At 39.0% G+C, this 26,191-nt stretch overlaps 1 protein-coding gene across 2 annotated transcripts in view; it reads right to left on the minus strand.

Annotated features, from left to right (window-relative positions):
• Positions 1 to 26,191, minus strand: part of USP34 (ubiquitin specific peptidase 34) — a 152,890-nt gene that overhangs the window by 100,586 nt on the left and 26,113 nt on the right. For both annotated transcript variants that reach the window (XM_083348413.1, XM_083348412.1), the window contains exons 3-10: positions 25,154 to 25,577; positions 17,643 to 17,693; positions 16,522 to 16,671; positions 4,651 to 4,718; positions 3,631 to 3,823; positions 1,533 to 1,594; positions 1,038 to 1,119; positions 861 to 953 (exon numbers count right to left, since the gene is read on the minus strand). In XM_083348413.1, coding sequence (XP_083204539.1) covers positions 861 to 953; positions 1,038 to 1,119; positions 1,533 to 1,594; positions 3,631 to 3,823; positions 4,651 to 4,718; positions 16,522 to 16,671; positions 17,643 to 17,693; positions 25,154 to 25,577 — 1,123 coding nt within the window. The remainder of the gene's footprint in view (positions 1 to 860; positions 954 to 1,037; positions 1,120 to 1,532; positions 1,595 to 3,630; positions 3,824 to 4,650; positions 4,719 to 16,521; positions 16,672 to 17,642; positions 17,694 to 25,153; positions 25,578 to 26,191) is intronic.

Genomic DNA, 26,191 nt, shown 5'->3' on the forward strand with positions numbered 1-26,191 from the left:
AATATAAAAGGGGAACACAAACTGAAACATTTCTATATACTTGGGAGATTGCTTTCCATTTTTTGGATACTGATCTTTACAGTACCAATTCATTGAATGCCATGACATCTAATATTAATGAAGGTAAAGACTTTATTAAATAATAAATGAATCCCAGTATGCTATACAGGTAGTCCTTGACTTACAACCAATTGACCCAAAATTTCTGTTCCTAAGTGAGACAGTTTTCTCCATTTTATGACCTTTCTTGCCATAGTTACTAGGTGAATCACTGCAGTTGTTAAGTTAGTAACATGACTGTTAAGGTGAATCTGGTTTCCCCACTGACTTTGCTTGTCAGAAGGTTGCACAAGGTGATCACATGATCCCCAAGAACTGCAAAATGCTGGCTCAGGAATTCTGGGAGTTGAAGTCCAGGAGTCATAAAAGAGCCAAGGTTGCCTACCCCTGGTATAGGTTCTCCTGATAGAGTGGGGGCCTGGACTAGAAGACCTCTAAGGTCCCTTCCAGCTCTATTCTATTTCATTCCATTCCATTCTATGACAAAAATCCCAAAACAATAAGTAGTATCTACAATAATTACACATAAGCATGTACGCATATATTTAAGAAACACATCTAATTCAGATATAATTAAAATCATAATTTAGTGCTATGGCAATAAGCTGCAAACACAAAGTTTTTGCAGCTCTAAAAATCTTTCAGGTCCAAAAGGAAGGATTTATTGTATACCTGCCATATTGAATAAATGCATTTTCCATTCCATCTAAACCCAAGCCTTTCCATATTTTAATTTTATTAGCATAATAGTATTTTGCCAGAGACCACTTTCTGGCACAACTTCTTAAGTATGGGTGTACCTGTGCTGCAGCCCATATGCAGTCTATATGCTGAGTACTAAGCCGGCCTTCAGCAGCCAGAAAATTAAGAATCACTTGGCACTGTTTAATGATCTGGAAAATATTAAATCAACATTAAAACATTAACACTTAAACTTTGTGATAAAGAGACACAAACCTGCTTTATATGAAACATACCTCAATATGCAAATTTGGTCCAAAAATATGTTCCACTACATTGTTGTTGATTAGCCAATCTGCAAGTTCTTTAGCAATGGATCTATATAAGAGGGAGAAAACATAAGAAGGTAATTGTAGAACTTCCATTAATTGTTATCAGACACATGCAATTTCTTTAGTCTGAGTGCTACATAAGCCCTCTCTTATCAGTGTCTGGGATATATTCCATTTACAGTTGGTGAAAATCAACAACTTTTTATGGGAAAGAAAGGATTTATATTTGAAAGATTGGAAGGAGAGCTCAACCTTCTAGAGAGGATTTGAGATTTTTTAATTAATGTGTTAAAAATACAATGTGCATATAGAACTGTAAAATAACCTTCATTTTTGCATTTGGCATGGAATGACTCCAAAATCACAGTTAACACAGAATTCTAATGAAATTTTATTGTTGACTGCAATGTAATTGGAGCTAAGTTAAATGAAAATATTCCAAAGTTAAAAGATACTTACGTTTCTGTATCTGAAACCAAGGATTCATTGTTACACACATCATTGAAAGTATGAAGTTGATTCTACAAGTAGGAAAAAACACTATAAATTTATAAATACCAAATTGATACAATTGATTTGAATGAAGCATCATTCAAAAATTGACTAATCAAAGTAACTCAACTTTTATAATAAAATTACTAAAGAAATACATTTTAGACAAGAACAGCAAGTTAATCAAAATAGGTTCTTCATTAACATCTTTTGAAAGTTATTTTCCTTTTATAATTAAAATATATGAAGAACTGAACATTTTGATATACTAACTGCTACACTGATACTTTCATATTAAACTTCATTAATAATTGCAAGTTTTTATCTTGATCATTACAATCATTTGTATTTTATACTCTATTAAAATATCCATTTATTTTATAAACAAAAGTACCTGTGAACATGTACAAGAATGGATTATTTGGCTGTAGCTTCCTGCATGTGAACGGTCTCTGGAATTTGGCTCATGATATATGGTTTTAAACTGTTTTACAAATTGTTTTTAAAAACTTGATTAAACTGCATGGGTTATGACAATATCTGAATTCAGCTACAAAATCACACACATTTTACTACCAATTTTGTTTAAAACCAGATCTACTCTCCCTCTCCTTAAAACTATAAATTTAGTACATACTGAAGAAACAGAGCAATTATTTCATTATGATTCTTCCCACAAAGTTTTGCAAAATTTGAGTATTGCATCAAATATCTGCCTTAATTTAATTTTGCTGTATTTGTGAAGATATTTCATCTTACTTCCAAATAATCCCTTATTGCCATTTTTGTGGGTTTGTGTGATAAAAATGCCGTTTGATCATTTTGATTCCATTGAATTGTGTGGAATTTAATTTGTTCACAGTATCACACAGTGAGCCAAAGTATAGTATATATATTCAAATAGTACTAAGCAATGATAGTTTAAATACATCATTTTCTCTAGTATCTGCTAATGCAAAATGCTGGCAAAAACCAGCTCATCTAGGCATTTCTTGTAACTGCCTACAAGCCTGTGATATTGTCTGGAAGGAACTTTTCCCCACTCCTTCATGTAGAATTTTTCAACTGGCAAGACAAGAAGTAACAGATGGAAACTTATCAAAGAGAGATCCAACCTAGAACTAATGAAAAATGTCCTGACAGTGAGAACAATCAATCAGTGGAATGGCTTGCTTTCACAAATTATGGGTGCTCCATTACTGGAGGTTTTTAAAAAAGGATTGGGCAGGCATTTGTCTGGAATGATATAGGTACTTGGGCAGGATGTTGGACTAGAAGACTTCCTAGGTCCCTTCCAGCACTGTTATTGTTCTCTTTGATGAATTTCTTTCATGTACAGACTGCCTTAAATTACCTCACAGCATCTCATTGGGATTTAGATCTGGACTTTGACTTGGCCATTCTAGAACACTTCATTTCTTTTCTTTTAGCCATTCCTTGATGGATTTCTTAGAAGGTCATTTCCCCATATGCAGTCCTAGGTTGTACAACCCATTCTCTCATTTCAATAACCTATCATCTTATTCTGCTGTGTGTGGAGGGCAAATCCGATTTAGGCAGTAAATCACAACTCTTGAAGGAAAGAAAAATACAGATAGTCCTCAACTTACAATAGTTTGTTTAGTGACTGTTCTAATTTACAATGACACTGAAAAAAGTGACTTATGACTGTTTTTCATAATTACAACCACTGCAGGATCCTCCTGCTCACAGGATCAAGTCAGACGTTTGGCATCTGACACATATTTATGACAGCTGTAGTGTCATAAATATGTCTTGGGGTCATGTGATCCCCTTTTGTGACCTTCTGACAAGTGAAATCAATGAGGAAGTCAGATTCATTTAACAACTGTGTTACTAACAACTTCAGTGATTCACTTTACAACTGTGGAAAGAAAGGTCATAAAATGGGCCAAAACTCACTTAACAAATGTCTTGCTTAGCAACAAAATTTTGGGTTCAGTTGTGGTCATAAGTTAAGGACTACCTGCATTGCCTCAGAATAGTTTTACATATACTTATTTACTTGTATATCTATGTCTATATATATTCAAAAGCTTCTTACTGTAATTTGACTAAGTCCAGCCAATCTCATGGTTAAGGTTGGTGACATAAAGTATTTAAAAGCAAGATCAAGACTCTCTTTATCAAAACACAAGGCAGTATCTAATGGCTCTTTAACTGTGCTCCACATTAAATCTGCCATATTACGAGCTGCACTTTGTCTTAACTCCTGGTCCGACAGTTTGCATAAATACCTAAGCAGAAATACAAGGAAGATCAAATTAATATTAACAAAACAAGTCAAATTAATTTTGTCAGTCATCATATTTTCTATCAAAAATATATAATTTTAATATAATTGTCCAATTGTAAGTCATAGGAAACCAGCCCACTCAAGTTAAATAAAAGTAAGTTTAAGTGTAATTTCATTTAAGACTCAGCTGAAAGCATTTGAGATAGGTTATCAAAAACATGTGAAAATCCATGTGACTTTTGACAGTAATTTTAATTTCTTACATTTGTACATTATCTACAATATATACTACTATTCCATTTCCCCCACCCCTCAGAACTAGAGTGGTAGAAGTAATTTGATTTTATTTAGGTTCAAGCAGGATTTAATTTTCTGTTCAATGGGTGCTTGAATCCAGATTTTCTCTATCCATTGCACAATGGCTTTCTACAGCTATAGCTTGATGCCAAGTGATTACAAATTTAACTGATACAGTGGTCAAGAGGGAATAGTTCACCTTCTCATTCGAAAATTTTATTTCTGTTCAGTTTGAAAGCGTCTATCATGCATTTTTTAAAAAAAAAATGTCCAGTGTAATTACACCAAGGTATATAAGCTGCACTGGCTTCCCAATATGCTTCTCAGTATATTTTATGGAGCTGGTTATCTAATAAAGCCCTTACATGGCCCTATCTCCAACTGATTCTGTCCATCTTGCAAATCTGACAGAGTAGACATGCTCTATAAGATAAGTTCAAACAATATGGTGGCTAGTAAATTTCAATAAACAAAGAGGTTATAATTTTATATAAATAAATTCCAGGACTCAGAAATATCTGCAAAAAGTACCTGATGACATAGGTCCTAAAAGGTATAATGTGTTGCATGACAGCAGGGATGTGCAGCCATATTCTGATCTATGCAAAAATACAAAAATTGAACAATTTAAACTGAAATGTCTTACAGCAACAAAAAAGACACATATATTTGCCAACTAGAATGAAGAACGTTTTTTCTTTCCTGTAATACAGTGGTTCCCAATATTTCTGACTTGGTGGCTGAGTGGGGGAGGGGATGAAGAGGGGATGGTTCTGTATGAGTGGTAGCTGTGTGTGCAAGTGCACACAACTCCATTTGCACAACTGGCAAAATATATGTGTGTGTGTCTGCTGCTCACACAAATGAAGCTTTGCATATGAGCATGAGCACCCGCTAGTGGATCTGGCATGCATTCGTCTGCCATTTGTGCGGCCTGGGGACTCCTGCTATGTTTGTGTACTATACTGTACATTCATGAAGAATACTCCAAAAAAAATCTGTTTGCCACAGCTTTCAAAGACATAAAGGATGAAAGTTAATTGATGTGAAAGAGAATTCCTAAATCAGATTTCTCCAATCTTGCATCTTTCAGATATGCTGGACTACATTCCCTTCATGTGCATAGCCCCACAGTGGGCCATGGCTCAACCTCTGGGGAACATGGTCATAAAGGAAGTGGGTGATATTTTTCTTAAAAACATATTGATACCTTTTCCATTAGCACCAATTATATGAAAACTTGCACTGGATTCTCATACAAAAAAAATCATGACAAATTGAAATGAAAAAGTAAAGTATATAAGAATCAGTTAACAAGAAGTTTTTAAGAAGAGACTGGACAGCCATTTGTCTGAAATGGTATAGGGTTTCCTGCCTGAGCAGGGGGTTGAATTAGAAAACCTCCAAGGTCCCTTCCAACTTTTTTATTGTTGTTGTTATGAAACTCATATTTTATCTATTCCATTCAAATGTATAAAATATGAATTAGTTCAAGGCAGAAATAATGGATGGTCATGCCTGGAATTTTGGTTTCTATTAAATAACCACAGAGAGAATATGAATTGATAAAAATACGTAGTAATAACAACAACAGCAGCAACTGGAAGGGACCTTGGAGGTCTTCTAGTTCAACCCCCTGCTCAGCCAGGAAACCCTATACCATTTTAGACAAATGGTTGTACAATCTCTTAAAAACTTCCAGTGTTGGAGCATTCACCACTTCTGGAGGCAAGTTGTTCCACTGATTAATTTTCTGTCAGGAAATTTCTCCTTAGTTGCTTCTCTTTTTGATTAATTTCCATCCACTGCTTCTTGTTCTGCCTTCAGGCCCTTTGGAGAATAGCTTGACTCCCTCTTTTCTGTGGCAATCCCTGAGATACTGGAAGACTGCTATCATGTCAACCCTAGTCCTCTCTTCATTAAACTAGATATACCCAATTCCAGCAACTGTTCTTTATATGTTTTAGCCTCCAGTCCCCTGATCATCTCTATTGCTCTTCTCTGTACTCTTTCTAGAGTCTCAACATCTTTTTTACATTGTGGTGACCAAAACTGGATGCAGTATTCCAAGTGTGGCCTTACCAAGGCATTGTAAAGTGGTATTAATACTTCACATGATCTTGATTCTATCCCTCTGTTAATGCAGCCTAGCACTGTGTTGGTTTTTTGGGCAGCTGCAGCACACTGCTGGCTCATATTGAAGTGATTGTCCATTAGGACTCTGAGATCTCTCTCACAGTTACTACTATCGAGCAAGGTACCACCCATACTGTACCTGTACTGCATACTGTACTTAATGATGAAATTATATAGTTCTCTCAACTTAACAGCTTTGTATCATAATCTAGTGTTTCAAATGCAAGAAAATATAGAGACAGGAACTTCAAGAGAGATGTTCCCAACAGAGGAAAAAGTGAAGCATTTCTTTTCTACTTTAAGATCACCCTGTTTCACCAAGATCTACAATGCTCCCAAATATCTAACTTTGCCCTCAATATTCCTGACAGTCGCTCCATAAGAAAGCCATTATTACTGAAGATGAAGATCAGAAACATAAATCTCTTCCACCTCATCTTCTGAGATCATCTTCTGTTTTGAGCAGTAGTTGAACCAGGGATTTCCTGGTTTGAAGTTTAGTCTTTTGACCACTATAAAATACTGGCCATAGTGTATGAAAGTATAGTATGAAAGTAAGTTTGTACATTCTAAAACTAGCCATAATCCTGCAATAATAATAATAATAATAATAATAATAATAATAATAATAATAATAATAATAATAATAATAATAATAATAATAATAATAATAATAATAACAATAAGAAGAAGAAGAAGAAGAAGAAGAAGAAGAAGAAGAAGAAGAAGAAGAAGAAGAAGAAGAAGAAGAAGAAGAAGAAGAAGAAGAAGTTGGAAGGGACCTTGGAGGTTGTCTAGTTCAACCCCTGCTCAGGCAGGAAACCCTATACCATTTCAGACAAATGGCTGTCCAGTCTCTTCTTAAAAATTCCAGTGCTGGAGCATTCTCTGCTTCTGGAGGCAGACTGTTCCACTGGTTAATTGTTCTAACTGTCAGGAAGTTTCTCCTTAGTTCTAGGTTGCTTCTCTCCTTGATTAGTTTTCATATTGTGGAAACTAATTGTGATCTATAATGTGATCAGAGTGTCGTCTCTATTATGTATTAAAATAGATTGTTTAAACAACTAATGCTTAAAATAGTATACTGTCATATTATTAACACATTAAACCAACTACCACTGTCTTTGCTGAAAAAGATAACTGATTGCATCTCTTTTTAGCAGCAGACCTTAATTAAACCTTTCTGTTGCTCAATCCTGCATATCAGCTTGGAGGTATTTTGAACATTCATCTTTGCAAAATTCTGATATTTTCAGACTCTCTTATATGAACTGCTTGCTTCAGGCCATGCCACAATATTTCAGTTGGATTAAGGTGAGAGCATAACATTTTTTCTGTTTCAGCTATTTTGTTGCATATTAACTTTTGCATTTAGGATTTGTGTTGCATGACCCATAATCATTTTAAGTTTGGATAGATACCATGACAGTTACAAAACAGATCAAACCATATATTTCCATCATAGTGCATCATGGTTAGGATTATGTTCTCTTGTTGGAATACAGTATTCTGTTGTCTCAAACATGCTTGTCAACAATAACTGGTGTAGAGGTTAAGGTGCTGGTCTAGAAACCAGGAGACTGAGAGTTCTAGTCTCACGTTAGGTATGGAAGCTGGCTAGTGACCTTAAACCAGTTGCTCTTTCTCTGCTGAGTCCACCTCAAAGAGTTGTTGTGGAGAAAATAGGAGGAGAAAGGAGTATAATGTATGTTTACCACCTTGAGTTACTTATAAAGTAAGGTGGGATAAAGGTGATGTGATCTCAAATTGCTGGTTAACTAAAATGGTAATTGTCAATATTTATAGTTTTATCTGTTAAAAACTGTAGCATATGGGAGACTGCATGTTTGAATAGAAAAGAGTAAAAAGAAACATTTTTTTAAAAAAGTTAAATTGTGTATTTATAAAACTAAGACCTGAATCAACATGTTCTGATCATGGGAAGTTGATGAATACATGCAGAAAAGTGAAGATATAATTTAAATTACTAACAAATAAGATAAAATATGTCAGAAAGTATGAGCTGGTTTCATCTAGCTTATGTATGTATGGAAGCAGATTGGTGATTCTATGTGTCAACTCTAGAATGAACCTGGCTACAGCCATCTTGCTCATTCTAGGTTGCCACAGGAATGGGAGCGGGTATGGAGGATTTCTGCTAGTCTAAACAATTCACTATCTGTGGAAACCAAGGTCATGTCTGTCCGTTGGGGGGGGATGAGCATTTGGTTAGAAAGCTCGTGAAACTATTCTATTGGGGAATGTAGCTTATTGCATAGCAATGGGGTGGGAAGTTTAACTTTGTAATAGTGTTTCTCTTTGAAGGGGATTTCACACTTGGTTTCACTTTTGACTGTACTGATACTATGCAGTCAATAAACATGTTCTTTGAGGAACCCTCTAGCCTGGGAGTTCTGATTTATTTGGTCTCGTCTATGGCAACCATGACAATATGTTGTTTTCCAGTGATAACTAGAACCAGAATGAGTTTAGGAGAAAACAGAAAAAAAGGAGCGAGAAACAAAAAAGCTGGATTAACTAGAGAAATCTGTAAAAGCCAGGCCAGAGCAAAAACAAAAGGTCTGTTCACAAAACAAGAAACAGACAAGTTATTCAATTAAGGGGAGGAGGTCTGATTAATGTTTTTGATAAGGGTTTTTCGCATTAAAGGAAATATTGTAGAATTTGAAGTATTTGTAGATAGGGATAAAGCAACAAAATAAATGAAATATGTATGTTTTTAAAGCAATAATTGTGTTAGGGCTTTCATCCCCCCCCAGTGGTTAGGTACTTTTCAGTTTAATTAGGTGACTTACAGGAGAGTAAGAGTACCTGCTGGATTCACTGGCAATAATGGCTGGAGACCTGGCTGGATACAACTGGCACTTTATGTTTATGACATGCTGTTTAACAAAAGTTTTGGCCAGTAAGTTCATTCACTGGCATTGGATGAAATACTCTTTATCCTGATATATATCTCTACCCCTTGTCGAACAAATGACATCACCAAATGTTGCCATTCAGTGCCTGAAGGCTGTGAGGTTATGGATGGAGGTGTCACCCAACTCAAGCAAGATGGAATATCTTTGGGTTTGGAAATCCTCTTTTAAAATTTTTAACAAAGTAGCACTCCTTGAACATGGAAACACAGTGGCTAGAGTGAGGATGAGAGGCGATTAGCATGAGTTCATCTTGTGAACCAAGTGCATCTGTTCCTGGGCCAGGAGGTTCTGCTCATGATCACTCATGCTTTACTTCTCAACTGGAGTATTGCAATATGCTCTACAAGGGACTATGGTTAATAATTGGAAGTTTTAGCTAATCCAGAATGAAGGAGTACAGTTCTGGGTGTCACCTTCTGAAACGAACCTGGTTGAAGCCATCTTTGTCGTTCTCAGTTGCCACACAGGTTTGGGAAGGGGGGGGGAGAAAGCAAAAGGATTGCTAGTCTAAATACGGAACGATCCCGTGGGAACTAAGGTCATTCCCACAGGTGCTGGGAGGTGGAGAGAAGAAGTATCATGGAGCCTGCCAATTGCCCTCATTGGGTAGTGTGATTAATGGCATAGTAAAGGGAAGGGAAGTGTTACATTTAGTTACATTGAATTCCTGGGGGGAACTTTAGAGTTGGCTTCACTTTTGACAGTGCCGATATTATATTTCCAATAAACATGTTCTTTGAAGAAACCTCAAACTTTGGAGTTCTGATTTGTTTGGGTCCATTAGTCAGAACCATGATATTAAATCAACTCTCTTCCCCCCCCCCCCTGCATTAAGATAGAAGGCTATCGAAGAGCACTCTTCAGGGTCCTGAACCCCCACCACCTATCCAATTCTTTTGGGAAGATGGTAAAGAGTCGGAGAAGATTCCAGGATGGAGAAGAAAGGGGAAGCGGCTACTACCTGGAGGCGGTTCGGGTCTGGATGGGGAGGAACACACTTCAACTCAACCCCGACAAGACTGAGTGGCTTTGCATACATTCATCCCGGGCCAATTCGGATATTCCATCTCTCTCCATGGGGGGTGAACTATTACCCCCCGTAGATTGGGCTCGCAACTTGGGAGTCCTCCTAGATTCACAGCTTACCTTGGAAGATCATATAGTGGCTGTGACTAGGGGGGCTTTTGCCCAGGTTCTCCTGGTGCGCCAGTTGCGGCCCTATCTAGGCCGGGAAGACTTATGCATGGTCACTCACGCGCTCGTGACCTCTCATCTGGACTACTGCAACGCTCTCTACATGGGGCTGCCCTTGAGGACCACCCGGAGGCTCCAACTGGTACAGAATGCAGCCGCGAGAGTTGTGTTGGGAGTCTCCCGATACTCCCATGTTACACCTCTGCTCCGTGAGCTGCATTGGTTACCAGTTGTCTTCTGGGTGAGATTCAAGGTACTAGTAATGGTGTTTAAAGCCCTACATGGCAGGGGTCCGGAGTACCTTAGGGAACACCGGCATCAACCTCCCTACGCCCTGTGCATTCCCACAGAGAGGGCCTCCTCAGGGTGCCACCGATCAGAGAACGTCGATTGGTGGCCCCCAGGGTGAGATCCTTCTCTGTGGGCGCCCCGGAACTATGGAATCAGTTACCGGTAGAGCTCCGGATGGCACCCGATCTTCGCTCCTTTCGCCGCGATCTAAAAACATTTTTATTCGAACAAGCCGGCCTGGCCTGATGGGGGATTGGTGGGGTTTTTTATTGCTGTTTTATTGGGGTTTAAATTGTATTGTATTGATTGTTTTTTAGTGGGCATGTATTTAATCTTTTTTTAATATTTGTAAGTTTGCATTTTTATTCTTGCCCTGTTCACTGCCCTGAGTCCTTCGGGAGAAGGGCGGTATAGAAATATTAATAAACTATTAATAAACTAAAACTACTAATCCCAATGCAACCCCTGCAGATGGGACACAGATGGCTACCCAGACCGAGGGCAGTTCTACCGATAAGTGCTTAGCCAAACGTCTGTGCAGACAAGCCTGACAGACCAGCGGTGCTGGAAGAAGTTCTAGCCATCAGAGATTTATACTGAGCAGAGGACTTCCAACACAAAAGTACCACCAAGGCCGAGTTCTCCTTTGTCTCTTCCCATACTCTCTCATGCCAAAATGGAGAGTAAAGAGGGCATTGGGATGGGATGAATTGGGGGAATGGAAGTACCTGACAGCAGTCCTTGGGCACTTGGTCGAATGGCTGAAGGAGAAATTCAACTAAATAGAAATTAGAGAAGTGGCCCCAACTGCCAGGTTCGAGGTCTCAGCTTGAGCCGAAGCCAGGGCAACCCAACCACTCCTCTGTGCCGCATGCAGCTTCCCCACATCTCAGGCTAGCAGCAGTGTCAACCTCATGCCCAGATGAAGCCCTCCACTCCAACTGCGAATCCAGTGGGGAAACCAAGAGGGTTCCAGAGATGGGCTCAATGTCAGCCATGACCCCAGTACCAGCATCCCGAATTGCCCCCAGTGCATTGGGTGCCTCCACCTCCTGGGGACCCAACGCCAATCAGAACCACATTTGACGAGGATGCAGATAAGCTGTCTTTATCAACCAGATGTGGGCTCACTTAGACCGCTTCGCTCCTGCCTACCCTGACGAGAGAGTGAGGGTGAATGCAGTGGTAGCAAACCTAGAAGGGGAGGCTGCAGTGGATGATCAGTCTTCATGATGAGGATGCAGCGGAACTGGAGAACATAGATCTTTTCCTGGAAGAATTAATAGCCAGATTTGAAGTCAAGTCTCAGACTCTGCAAGTTGAGTGGAGAAGCCAACCCACGAAGGAGTTTGTTCAAGAGTTCCGATGGGTCACAAGCAGAATAAGACAGTGGCCAGAGTGATTGTTAATTCACTGCTTTAAGGAGGGATTGGACTGTGACCTGTTTCAAGCATGCACTTACAGGGGGATTCTTGAGCTAATCCAGGAGTGGTATTGGATGGCAGTGACAGTAGACATTGAGCTTAAGCGCTATAAGAAGCCCAGTGTTCCCGAATCAAAGCCAAGGCGAAGCCAGGAAATGCACCAGTTTGGAAGATGTCCAATAGTGGCTTCAGTAGCCAACTCTCCCAGAGCTTCTACTGGCCACCTTATCAAGTGCTTCAGGTGCGGCCAGCAAGGACACCGAACTGCTGAATGCTTAGTGCTGGCTCCCCAGCTGAAGAGCACCAAGAAGAATTATATCAGACCGAGGGGTAGAATTCATAATAAAGTTCTGGAGGGAGTTTCTGAAACTAATAGGGTCCACCTAGGGCACGGATCAGCAACCCGTGGCTCTGGAGCCACATGCAGCTCTTTCAGCCTTCTCCTGCGGCTCCTAGTCCTCCTCCACCATTTGCAGAGAGACAGAGAGGCACTTGCGCTTCCCTTCTCTCTCTCTCTCTCTCTCTCTCTCTCTCTCTCTCTCTCTCTCTCTCTCTCTCTCTCTCTCTCTGTGTGTGTGTGTGTGTGTGTGTGTAAAAGAGAGTGGCCTCATGCTGTTCTCTGAGAAGCTGACAAGCTTATTGGGTGGGGCTCCTGCCTTTGCTGCGTCTCCACAGGAAGCAGCAGAAAGAAAGGGCAGGAGAGTCAACCCAGTAAGAATGTGTATCACCTTGTCCAAGAACAGCATGAAGCCAGCTTGCCAGGTGAGCAGAAGGGAGAGGGAGGGGAGAGAGGGAGGGGAGAGAGGGAGGGGAGAGAGAGAACTCATGCACAGAAGGCTCTATTTTTTTTTAAACTCTTCAATCAAGCTCCACCCCTCATGTGCACGCACGCACGCATTTTGCGGCTCCCAGTGTTTTTTTCCCTCTGGGAAACAGGTCCAAGTGGCTCTTTGAGTGTTTTAAGGTTGCTGACCCCTGACCTAGGGGCTCGGCTCAGCTCAGCTTTTCATCCACGTACGAATGGAGCCACTGAATGAGGAAACACAATCAGTATCTAAGATGCTATGTTAACTATCAGCAAACTAACTGGGCAGACCTTCTGCCTTTTGCTGAAGTGGCATACAACAATACTGTGCACAGCAGTACTGGACTTACTACTTTTAAAATAGCTACTGGCAGGGAATTCATTCCCATGCCTGAATATACCAAGGAACCCCCCTCTTCACAAACACCGACCGAGTGGGTTAATTTGCTGCAAAGTCCTTGGGCAAACGTCAAATGTGCCTCAGCCAAAGGGACAAAGATTCAAAAGGAGCAAGCAGATAAGAGGTCATTCCCACAGTAATGGAAGATTGAGAGAAGAAGTGTCATGGAGCCCACCAATTGCCTTCATTGGGTAGCGTGATCAATAGCATAGTAAAGGGGAGCGAAGCATTACATTTAGTTACACTGAATTCCTGGGGGGAACTTTAGAGTTGGTTTCACTTTTGACCATGCCAATATTATGTATCCAATAAACATGTTCTTTGAGGAAACCTCAAGCCTCAGAGTTCTAATTTGTTTGGGTCCATTAGTCAGAACCATGACAATGGGCACACCAAGGTTCATCCCTGCTACATTGCTGTTGCAAAAGCTGCACTGCCTTCCGGTATGCTTTCTGGTGCAACTCAAAGTGCTGATTACCCCATTTAAAGCCCTGCAGGGTACAGGGCCAGAATACTTGTGGGACCATCTGTCCCTGTGGGTTTCTGCCTATCCAAATAGATCAGTCAGGGTGGACATACTAGAGATCTTCTCTATTGACTAATATCATCTGGTGTCACCTAGGTGATAAACATTACTTTTCTGGTACCTGCTGTATAGAACAGCCTCCCTGTAGCATATGGCAGTCCAGCTTTCTTGACTTCCCCACAAGGCTGAATAGTCTCTTTCCCCAGACACAGGGCTATTATATAGTATAATCGTGTTATAAGAGCCTGGCTATTGTATTAAAATTATTTTAACTTACTTTGTGTTTGTGTTTTTAGGTTTATTATACTAATTAACAGATGGATAGCCATATAGATTCAATGAATGATTTTTTTTCATTTAGCTGCTGTCTCCAGCCTGAAAATTTACTTTGTTTTCAGAAATTATCAAGTGAATGGCTAACATTTAACATTAATATTTTAATAAATAAGGGTATCTCAGACATAAACATTGCATTGAATATATTTGGCACATATCATTTGAGAGTCTTTTGTTTGCAATAGTGGCAAGTATCTGTAGCTCGGGTGTAGGATGAGGGTGAAGGTTCGTTCTCATCACAAGCCTCTCACTGATGACACATACCTGGCCCATCACAAGACCCTCACTTGACACACCTACACCTGAAGCCCTTATAAACAGAACATTGACATTGACATTCCCTAAACTCTGCTGAAGATGTTACCTAGCCTGGTAACGAAACTTTTGGAAACCCACAAGCTCGGATAAAGAATCTTCACCCTCAGTCTTTTGTTTGCTCAGTAATGCCGTCTCTTATCTTTTTCTGTCCTAATGACAGAACTTTTGAGAACTGATACATAGTTGAAGATGCACTCTTTTGCAAGCCACTAAAGTAATGCTGGCTCTTCAGCTTTGAAACGGAGATGAGCACTAGCCCTTAGAGTCGGAAACGACTAGCACGCATGTGCGGGGGAACCTTTACCTTTTTAAAGTAATGTGGCTCTATAAAAAGGTATATAAAAAGGCACACTGAGATCAAATGTTCAGATAATAGATAAAAATGAAACAGGCTCAAACCTACTATGGATGATATATATCAGATAGTATTAAAATTTCTTCTTTAGATTCAGCACTATTATAGTGTTGAGTGGAGGGAAGATTCTCAAATTAACATTTAATTTCTTTCACAGTCTTCACCAGTCTTAGAGCAGGTTTAGTTTGTTAAGAAGTGCAGGAGTGCTGGATTCAGACACTTCCAGAATGACATTTATCAGGACACGGTCTGTTAAAAACTTCCAGAATGATATTTAACAGGCCACAGTTATTCTGGAAGTTTCAGTAATCATGAAATATAAGAGACAGCATTACTGAGCAAACGAAAGACTCTCAAATGATATACACCAAATCTGTTCAATGCAAATTTATTTTTGAGAGGCCCTTATTTATTAAAAAGGAAAGTTCTATTAGCCCATGCATAGGGTACTGGTCACACTGCTTTATGAACAGCACACACAAAAAGATGCATTCTGCATGAAAACTGTATTTCACTAAATCTCTTCACTATGAAGACAAACTGAAAGGCAGCAATTGTTGGCAATATAGAACTCATGTAAGGCAAGAGTTAGTCAGAAGCAACCACTAATAAGGGGCTCCTACAAAGACGTGAGGGTTAAACTATTTTCCAAAGCAACAAAAGGCAAGACAAAAAAAACAATGGATAGAAACTAACCAAGGAGAGAAACAACCTAGAACTAGCAAAAAATTTCCTAAGGGTGAGAGCAATCAACTAATGGAATAGCTTGCCCTCTGAAGTTGTGGATACTCCATCACTCAAGGCTTTCAAACAGAGACTGGATAACCACTTATCTGAAATGGTATGCAGTCTCCTGCTCAAGCAGGGGATTGGACTAGAACAGGGGTCGGCAACCTCGGCTCTTTTATGACTCGTGGACTTCAACTCCCAGAATTCCTGAGCCAGCATAGCTGGCTCAGGAATTCTGGGAGTTGAAGTCCACGAGTCATAAAAGAGCCGAGGTTGCCGACCCCTGGACTAGAAGAACCCTAAAGTACTTTCCAGCTCTATTATTCTATGTTCTAAGTTCATTTGGAGTTATCCTTCTCAGTAAGTTGAGCTTGTCTGCTACTTTACTCCTCCAATTTAGCATAAACAGGAAAAAAAGAGTACAAACTGTTTTTTGTTAAGTCACTGGAATAGCAATTTCTGGAAAATACATGGATTTTAAAATTTTGGTTTACTTAGAACTATAAAAAAGAAGCAAACAGAAATTAGAAGTTTAGCAATAATAAAGCAATATCTGTCAATGTTAATTAACCAAACTGATGTGATCACTTCCACATTAGAGACAACTGTTATCTATTACCCCCTCTCTTAAATAGGATCCATCTTGACCAGAACTCAAAAATAATTGTGGAAAGTTATGGAAAATAGAACAGATCGTGCAAATTTCTGAATGTTTTTCTGCATCTACAATTTTAATAGCAAAGTTATCCCCAATTTTTAAAAGGAGCAATTTTTGTCATTTAATAATAGTATTACAATGAATTACAATATAAATAATGCAACAGATTTAAACAAAGGACATAGCTTCTAGATTTGATTCAAGTTAGTTGAAGTCAAGTCTTGGTGGAGACTTTTTTTATTCCATCTTGCATTATTAAAATTAAGAGAACTGTAGACATATACTTACATTAGAAACCACAGTGATAAATGCATGTGCTACAAGAAATGGTAATGTTTCAGGAGTTCCATATTCAAAACAGTCCTTCATGAGGGATAGGCCATTTTTTCCACAAAATAAGCAAACATAGCGAAGCAAGTGCAATGGTACTTCTACATCCTACAGAAATAAAAGCAGTTTTTTAAAAAAATTCACATATACCTTTCTCATTCAAAATAATTATACCCCTACATGCCATTTTGAAATCTTATCTTCATAAACACTGAAGCAAGATTTCAGGATTTGTATAAGATCCATTTTTCCTAGGACAATTCAATGTACTGATTTTGACCTAAGTGTTAAAATTAAATCTATGTAATGCTGTGAAATACTACATATGAAACTTCTGTAGTTTCACATTTCATATCCCTCTGCATGTATTTAGGTTTATATATCAATGCTGAACTCTTTGAAGTTCCTGAAGAAGTTGAGCATACCCCTTTTATGTAATTTTTAAAATTCGTCTTTGAAGATTGGGCCCTTCAACTCTATATAACATAGAACTTTGCATATTAAGCTGAACATAATTGTGATATAGTCACAATTATTCAGTCTATACACAATAAAAGAGTGAAGCTATACTTGTTTATTCATCCGGTAGTCAAAACATAGCATAAGAGTATAAGTTCTTTTAAATTGGTTCTGTATAGTTTTTATATTGTTTTTAACCTATTTTTATTGGATTGTTTTTAATCTGTTATGAGCCTGCCAGAATAGCTTATGTAGCCATATAGTGGTGCAAGATGCTAACAATCCAACAGATATCATGCAGATTGAACCCCAAAATGTAAGGCAGTATACAGATTTATATAGCACTCATTAAGATATTCTGTTAAAGTAAAAAATATGATTTAGACCACAATAAGTGAGTTCATGTATTATCAAAACTACATTCTGGCTTTTACAATACATAAACCCAATCTATATTGAGTATGCTAATTTTAATCATCTATAAAGGATTATAGCTCAGTGACAACATGAGCTTTTATCTGAACTGAATTCAGGATAATACATAAACCACTAGAATGATTTCATGAACAAAATTATAATTTTTGAAGCTGTGCATTTTTAAATTGAAATTGAAAACTTACATTCATGTCACAGAATGCCCCTAATATATTGCTTTCTTGTGCTGAAATATCCTGTTTAAAAAAGCATAAATTATTTAATTATGAATGTATCAAATAGATAAAAATTTAAGGCAAATATGAAGAAAATAATTATCAAGAAATAAAATCCAAAATACAATTATTCCCTTACTCTGTTCTCTCTTTATCTCTCATCTAGGATCAGCAAAAATATAGCATTTCAAGTTGTATATATTGTCCAAACTAGTAAATTATTCAGCTTACTAGTTACCCACATAAGGAAACAAATCCCACTGAAACTAGGATTTAAACCTATTTCAGGGATAGTATAACAATGTCTTCAAGGGCAACTGTAAAAAAAAGTCACATTATTTCACAGCACTGGTTATCTTGCACTAAATGTTGAAGTCCAGTTCTACTGATGGAAAAGAAGACATACTCATTGCTTTAAAAATATAAATTACTGTAAAGGTAAAGGTAAAGGTTCCCCCGCACATACGTGCTAGTCGTTTCCAACTCTAGGGGCCGGTGCTCATCTCCGTTTCAAAGCCGAAGAGCCAGCACTTGTCCGAGGACGCCTCCATGGTCATGTGGCCGGCATGACTAGACGCCAAAGGCGCACGGAACGCTGTTACCTTCCCACCGTAGTGGTCCCTATTTTTCTACTTGCATTTTTACGTGCTTTCGAACTGCTAGGTTGGCAGAAGCTGGGATGAGTAACAGGCGCTCACTCTGTTACGCGGCACTTGGGATTCGACCCGCCAAACTGCCGACCTTCTGATCGACAAGCTCAGTGTCCTAACCCACTGAGCCACCGCGACCCTTCATAAATTACTGTACTTGAACGTTAATCAAAACTGACATAACAATTATATTTACAACTGTCTTAAAAGTAATGTATCATTTGTAAAGCCATGAGTCAATATTAGTCACTCTCAAGTTCATCACTGTTTTCTCTTTTTTAATGTTAATAGTGGTTAGGATCAAAAAGCCAAATCAAAGCTATGGTTTGATGTTGGTCTATTTCTACAGATCATAGTTGGCATAAATCCAGAACTGTTCCTGTCACACTGCTATCTGTGATTAACAAAGGTTTCAGACATATATTAAGTTAGCCTTGGTGGAGCAGTGGGCTAATGCCTTCTTAAGTAACACCAGCTCCCTGCAATTAGTGCAGGTTCGCATCCCAACAGGCTCAAGGTTGACTCAGCCTTCCATCCTTCCGAGGTAGGTAAAATGAGGACCCAGATTGTTGGGGGCAATAAGCTGACTTTGTAATAATGCCGCTTGGGGGGGGGGGGCGAAAACCCTAATAAGCAGGCATATACATAGAATGAAGGCTATTGCTAAGCACATTGATTTGTGCTTTAAATTGTAAGCCGCCCTGAGTCTTCAGAGAAGGGCGGGATATAAATAGGATTAAATAAAAAATAAATAAATAAATATACGTATAATTCAAGAAAATATACCAGTATCCCTTGACTTACAATAGTTCATTTAGTGATCATTCAAAGTTACAATGGCACTGAAAAAAGTAACTTATGACCATTTTTCACACTTACAATCATTGTGGCATCCCCATGGTCATATGATCAAAATTCAGACACTTGGCAACCGACTCATATTTATGACAGTTGCAGTGCCCCGGGATCATGTAATCACCTTTTGTGACCTTCTGACAAGCAAAGTCAATGGGGAAGTCAGATTCACTTAACTATGCTACTATCTTAAGAAATGTTTTACTTAGCAACAGAAATTTTGGTCTCAGTTGTGGTTGTAAGTCAAGGACCACCTGTACTCTGAAAAATTTAGCTTTTGTTGCAGACACATTTATATGGTCCACTACTTTCTCCCCAAGCTTAGGTATAGGACATGGTAAGAATATACTCCATGTTTTAAATGGACACATTTTAAATGTTTCCTTATGGCATCTCCAACAAAATGTTCTAGAATTACATTATCTTGTACATTAAATTTGTCAACTGGACAACATAAACATAAAAGGATTGTCTGTGATCTTAAAGCTTAGACTGACATTGCCACACTAGAAAGATAAATGTATGACTCCATTTACTCAAAAACCTGATTGCGCTATTAGCAGACTGCCTATAAACATAGGCATTATATGGTCAAATATAAGAAAATACAGGACTCGTTTATACACAGTACAGTAGGTAAAAAAGCATGATAATCATATATATACATAATGTGTATGTATGTATATATGTATATACAGTGCTTTTTTTGTAAAAGAAAAAGGTGCCAGAACTCACACGTCATACAACCCGCCTTGCCTACCCTACAAGGTTCCATCCAAAAGATGCCGGAAATCCGTTCTGAGCGTTCTATGAGAAAAAAAGCCCTGTGGGTATATATATGTGTATGTGTGTATATGTATATATCTACAAATACATATATATACACATGTGTATGTGTGTGTATGAATAATATGTTGTTGTTCAATTGCTAACTTGTGTTCGACTCTTCACAATCCCATGGCCCAAAGCATGCCAGGTGCCTCTTTCCTCCAGAATTTGCCCAAATTCATATTATCTAACCATCTTATCTCTGCTGTTTCCTTATCCTTGTGCCTTCAATCCTTCCCAACATCAGGGTCTTCTCCAATGAATCCTCTTATCTTATCATCTTGTCTGTCTGTCTGTCTGTCTATCTATCTATCTATCCATATATTTGAATGTGATGGAGTTAGCAACTAGGGCTCCCAATTATGCTGAGGGGTGAAAGCACCATGCAGTCTCACCACTAACCCAGGGAGCCAATAGGTTGGAGTTGGAATGAAAACTCTGGGAAGCTTGAAGCAGGTCAAATTATTCAGACGATGATAGGCATGGACTTTTTGATGGAGACAGAGGATGTCCTGGTGAAGACATTCGTGGTTGTTGGTGATGGTGCCCTATTTTCTCTTCTGTATTCATGCCCAGGTCTTAATCAGCAGACCAAGGCTTTCAGCTATTGCTTAATACCAGGTTGGTTAATAACAAAGCTTAGCTTATTTGCAATCTCATCAGTGAGAAGCAAGTCAACCTGCCATATATTATTGAGACCTGGCTAGACCCAGGTTGAGTCCCCTTTCTAAAACGTGTCTGGATGGCTTTAGGGTATGATACCAGCCGGGACCTCAAAGCAAGGGGGGAGGGGCTAGCAATTGTTATCTGAAGATTTGCCAGTTATGAAATCCTGTTTCTGAAGACAGGGACATGGATCAATTGAAATTACTATTACTGCTGTGCAGAACCTCTCTGCCTCAGCTGCTGTAGGTCATCATGGAGTTGGCTATGGCCTTGGGGGGGTGGCTTAATTTGCTATCCCTAGCGCTGGCTCAGAAGCTCATGGTCACTGACAATCATGGGCTTAAATCTAGGTTACTCACGGCCCACTGAAAAGTAATCACACATCTGTTTTGTTCTTAGAGCAATGGCAATGTGATCTGAATGTCGGGGTCAAATCATGCTGATGACTTTTATGCTACTCCATTCTGCAGGAATAAGACTTATTCAATAAGTCTGTCCCAATGGACTCACTGGAATTCCAAAAGGAACTGAGGGCTTTACCTGAAACTCTGCTGCATGGTCCTGATGAGACTTTGGCCACTACCTGGAACAGGATAATGCCCATGCCACCTCTCTTGGCCCATCGCTCCCAGCACTCCAGTTTATTTACAGAGGAATTGAAGGAGCTTAAAAGGGTCAAGAGAGCACCAGTGGAGAAAGACAAGGGATGAATCCAATTAATCATGAAGGCTTCTATTAAGGCCAACTCATGGTGGTAACAGTGGCAAAACATCAATATTTCTCCACTCTTATTTTATCCACAGAGAATTGCCTGGTGGCCCCCGTTCAGTTCACTTAACAGGTAAAATTGCTCAGATTCATTCTCAGTTGGAGGTCAATGGGGGTGCAGGTCTTTTGGAGACAGTTATCTGGAAACAGTTTGTTCCTGTTGGACCCAAGGAAGTAGAGAGTTCTTGGGACTGTAAGCATGGCCACCAATGAATCAGATCCATGCCCCTCCTGGTTAGTCAAGATGACATGTGAATGGGTTCAAACAATGATTAATTTATGATTGGCAGATGTGGTGCTTTTGGCACTATTTAAAGTGCTAGCATGCCCAATTCTCAAGAAGCTATTGCTGGACCACAACCTACTACTTGATAAGATAGAAAAATATGAGTTAGACACCATCCGCACTAGATGGATTGGTAGCTGGCTGACCAACTTCACTCAACGTGTAGTCTTCAATGGAACTACATCTACATGGAGGGAAGTATGCAGTGAGTACTCCAAGGCTCTGTCTTAGGCCCAGTACTCTTCAATACCTTCATCAATGATTTAGATGAGGGGATAGATGGGGAACTCATCAAATTTGCAGACGATACCAAGCTGGCAGGAATAGCCAATACTCCATAAGGTAGGCTTAAGATACAGGAGGATCTTGACAGACTTGAATATTGGGTGCTATCTAACAAAATGAAATTCAATGGTGAAAAAAGTAAGCTTCTACGTTTAGGCAAGAAAAACCAAATGCACAGGTATAGTATAGGTGGTATCTGGTTCAATAGTAGTAACAGTAAGAGGGATCTTGGAGTCCTAGTGAACAATCATTTAATATGAGCCAGCAGTGTCCTGCAGCTACCAAAAAAAGCCAACAGAATTCTAGGCTGCATTAACACAGGGATAGAATCAAGATCATGTGAAGTGCTAATACGTCTTTATAATCCCCTGGTAAGGCCACACTTGGAATACTGCATCCAGTTTTGGTCACCACGATGTAAAAAAGATGTCAACATTCTAGAAAGAGTGCAGAGAAGAGCAACAAAGATGATTAGGGGACTGAAGGCTAAAACATATAAAGAACAGTTGCTGGAATTGGGTATGTGTAGTTTAATGAAGAGAAGGGTGAGGGGTGACATGATAGCAGTGTTCCAATATCTCAGGGATTGCCACAAAAAAGAGGGAGTCAAGATATTCTCCAAAGGGCCTGAAGGCAGAACAAGAAGTGGTGGATGGAAATTAATCAAGGAGAAGCAACTAAGGAGAAATTTCCTGACTGTCAGAACAATTATCCAGTGGAACAACTTGCCTCCAGAAGTTGTGAATGCTTCAACATTGGAAGTTTTTAGGAAGACACTGGACATTTGTCTGAAATGGTATAGGGTGTTTCCTGTCTGAGCAGGGGGTTGGACTAGAAGACCTCCAAGGTCCCTTCCAACTCTGTTATTCAGTTATTCTGACCCCACTGTTCTGGATAATTTTTGTCCAGTCTCCCACCCCTCCTTTCTATGGGAAGTAGATGAGAAGGTGGTTGTGCTACAGCTTCAGTGGGTTCTGGATGAGATAGATTATCTGGATCCCTTCCAGTTAAGTTTCAGATTGAATATGGGACAGAAATGTTATTGGTCACACTTCTGGATAAACTCTGGCAGGAGCAGGATATAAAGTACATCCATCCTGGCTCTTCTTGACCTCTCAATGACCTTTGATACCATCAAATCTGGTATCCTTTTGAGACCTATGGCTTTGAGACCTGGGGATGGGGGCAAAGTTTTGTGCTGGTTCACCTTCTTCCTCTACATTAATAGGGAGCAAGAGGTCCCTACAATGATAGTGAGCAAGAGGTCCAGACCACGGCCACTTCTTGGTGGGGGGCAGTAGGCCTCAGTGCTCTCTCCACTTCTTTCTAATGAAGCCACTGAGTTGCTATGGAATAAGATATAAGTATGCATATGATACTTAGTTGTACATTTCGACTAAGTGATGCTGTGGATGCTCTTTTGTGGTGGCTGGAGGCTGTGGGGCTTGGGCAGAGAATAGCAAGCTTCAGTTGAACCTCATTAAGACAGAGTAATTGTAGGTAGGGACCTCTTCTTTATCTGAAGGTTTGTCATCTTTGGGTTTGAATAGGGTTACACTGCCACAGACAGCTCTGGTGTGTAATCTGGGGGTCCTTCTGGACTATGACCCTTATTCCTGCCTTTGTTCAACTTCGTGTTGTGTGCCAAATGCACCTTGTCCTAGATCAAAAGGTTATTTTTTCCATCATACATGACTTGGTCATCTCCCATATGGACTACTGCAACATGGTCCACATGGGGCTACCATTGAAGAATATCCAGAAGCTACAGTTGGTGCAGAATGTGGCAGTATGAGTTGTTTGGGGTGCTCCCACAGGGCATATGTAACATTTCTGTTACACAAGCTGCCCTGGGTGACAATCTACTTCTGGGTTCAACTCAAAGTTTAATTATCACCTTTAAAGCCTTTCATGGCATGGTCACCAGGCCATCTGAGAATTGCTTTGTCTGCATTTCATCAACCTGCTCCACTTGATCAAGCAGAGGGAATATATTGCAGACCCAGTCGGCTAAAGAATTATGACTGGTGGAGTCTAAGAAGAGAGCATTCTTTGATGTTGCCCCTGCCTTATGGAATATCTTGTTCCCAGAGGCAAGGTAGGCCCCCGTCTTTCAACTTTCCAGAAAAGTGTCAAGACCTGACTCTTTGTCAACTGGCATGCAATCCTGGGGGCAGTTGGTGGCTGGAGGGCACTTTGTCTGCTTTTTACAACTTTTTTAACCTCTGCAACTCATAACTTTTTTAACTCTGGTTTTAATACTTTTTAATTTTGTCACTTTTCATGGTTTTTATTTGTAAATCACCCAGTCACTTAAGTGACAATGGTGATGTAGAAGTTTGATGAATAAAAATAAGCATTATGTGTACCATCCCTTTAACTAGTTGAAACACGGGGATTTTCTTCAATACCCCAAAGAATCAGAATTGTGCAATTACTTATTACTGAAAAAATGACCTATCTCTGTTTCCAAGTGTTCAAATATCTGTCTCCACTATTTATTTGAATCCCAAGCTGTGCAAGCCTAGATCTGATCTTCTAATAGAACTGAAAGTAGGGACAAGAATTATTGCCAAACAGTAACACTTTATATTAGTAAAGCTGTCCAGAGTTGCTGGAAATTAGGCAGCATATAAATTTAAGAAATTATTATTACTGATACTATAATTAAAAATGTGGTAGAATGACTAAAGCATGTATATTTTAAGGGTTCCTTATGAATCACTGATCTGTTGTATCATTTGACCCAAATGAATGGTGTGTGTCTGTGTTCGTGCGTGCATGTGTGTGTGTGTATACACCCCACCAATATGTAGATTTTGGTACAACTTTAGGCATTAAAAAAATTATCAGAGCAAAGTGCAGCTAATTTTACTACTTGATATATTATAGTAAAAATGTAATTATGACTTCAAACATAATTTGTTCCATTCAAACTACCTATTTTCATTTCTCCTGCTATATATATATTTCCTATTAAAATGCTACTTGTATCTAAGAACAACTGCAGAAAATTTTCAGATGCTGAATATACTCCAAAGAATAGGATACTTAATATTATTGTCAGATTTTATAACACTCAAGAATTAAAGCTAACTTTTAGTTCATTTTCACAAAAAACTCTCAGTCTGGATAACATGTACCTCTATTGTGGGATGTGTATTATGCTTGTAGGCAGTATACAGAGGAAACTGGATCTGAAAGATTTTTGCAACACAAAGCAAGAGTTTTTCCTTCTCCTCAGTGCTCCATATACTAAAGGCATCAGAACTTTCTGCAGATTCTTCTTCTGTCAGGATACAAGTTCTCCCAGAATCTATTTTTTCTTCTGTAGTTTTGTGTCTATCTTCGTCCTCTTCTTCTCCACGAGTTGCTCTTTCTACATTCAGTGGCTCATCAGAGGCATTATTTTCGTCTTGCCATGTTGAACCTAAGTTAATAGTGCAATGTTTACACAGCTGGTCCCGAAGAGCCTGTACTTGAGCAATCACTAGATTTATAAGTGCACACACAACTTGATTGAAAATCTCCAAATGCTTATATTCCTTGAAACAGCATAGACATTGCCTGTTTAAAGAAAGGTAAATAAAAATTAAAATTCAGAATTCTCAAATAACTGTGCTAACTACATTAGATTATAGATGAATAACATGGGGTTCTTCTGATTTTGCTGAACTACATTTTCCTGCATCCCTCACTACTGAGTGAGGGGAGTTGTGAGTTCAGCAGTTTCTATAGGGCTACATGTTACTGAACTACATACTCATAAAATCTGGCATTACAAATTTATATCTCTTAATTTAAGGATTCTTAATTTTTGTATTTATGATTTTAAATAAGGCAGATATACAAACAGAATTCAAATCCTTGGTATTTCAAAAACTATTAACATTAAACTGTGTATCTTTAAATAATATGGATTATGTCCAGTACCACACAGGTAGACCTATATTAGCAATAGCAGTTAAGACATATATACTGCTTCACAGTGCTTTACAGCCTTCTAAGTGGTTTACAGGACCAGCTTTTGCCCCCAACAATGTGGTCCTCATTTCTACCAGCCTCGAAAGGATGACTCCTGGCAGTGAATAAAGTCAGGCTGCAATACTGCATTCTAACCACTATGTCATCATGGCTGAAATTCTTTTCAATCTTTCCCATTCATTTGCACCTTTCTTCAT

This window comes from Vipera ursinii (assembly GCF_947247035.1).
Source record: "Vipera ursinii genome assembly, chromosome: 1".
Taxonomy (NCBI): domain Eukaryota; kingdom Metazoa; phylum Chordata; class Lepidosauria; order Squamata; family Viperidae; genus Vipera; species Vipera ursinii.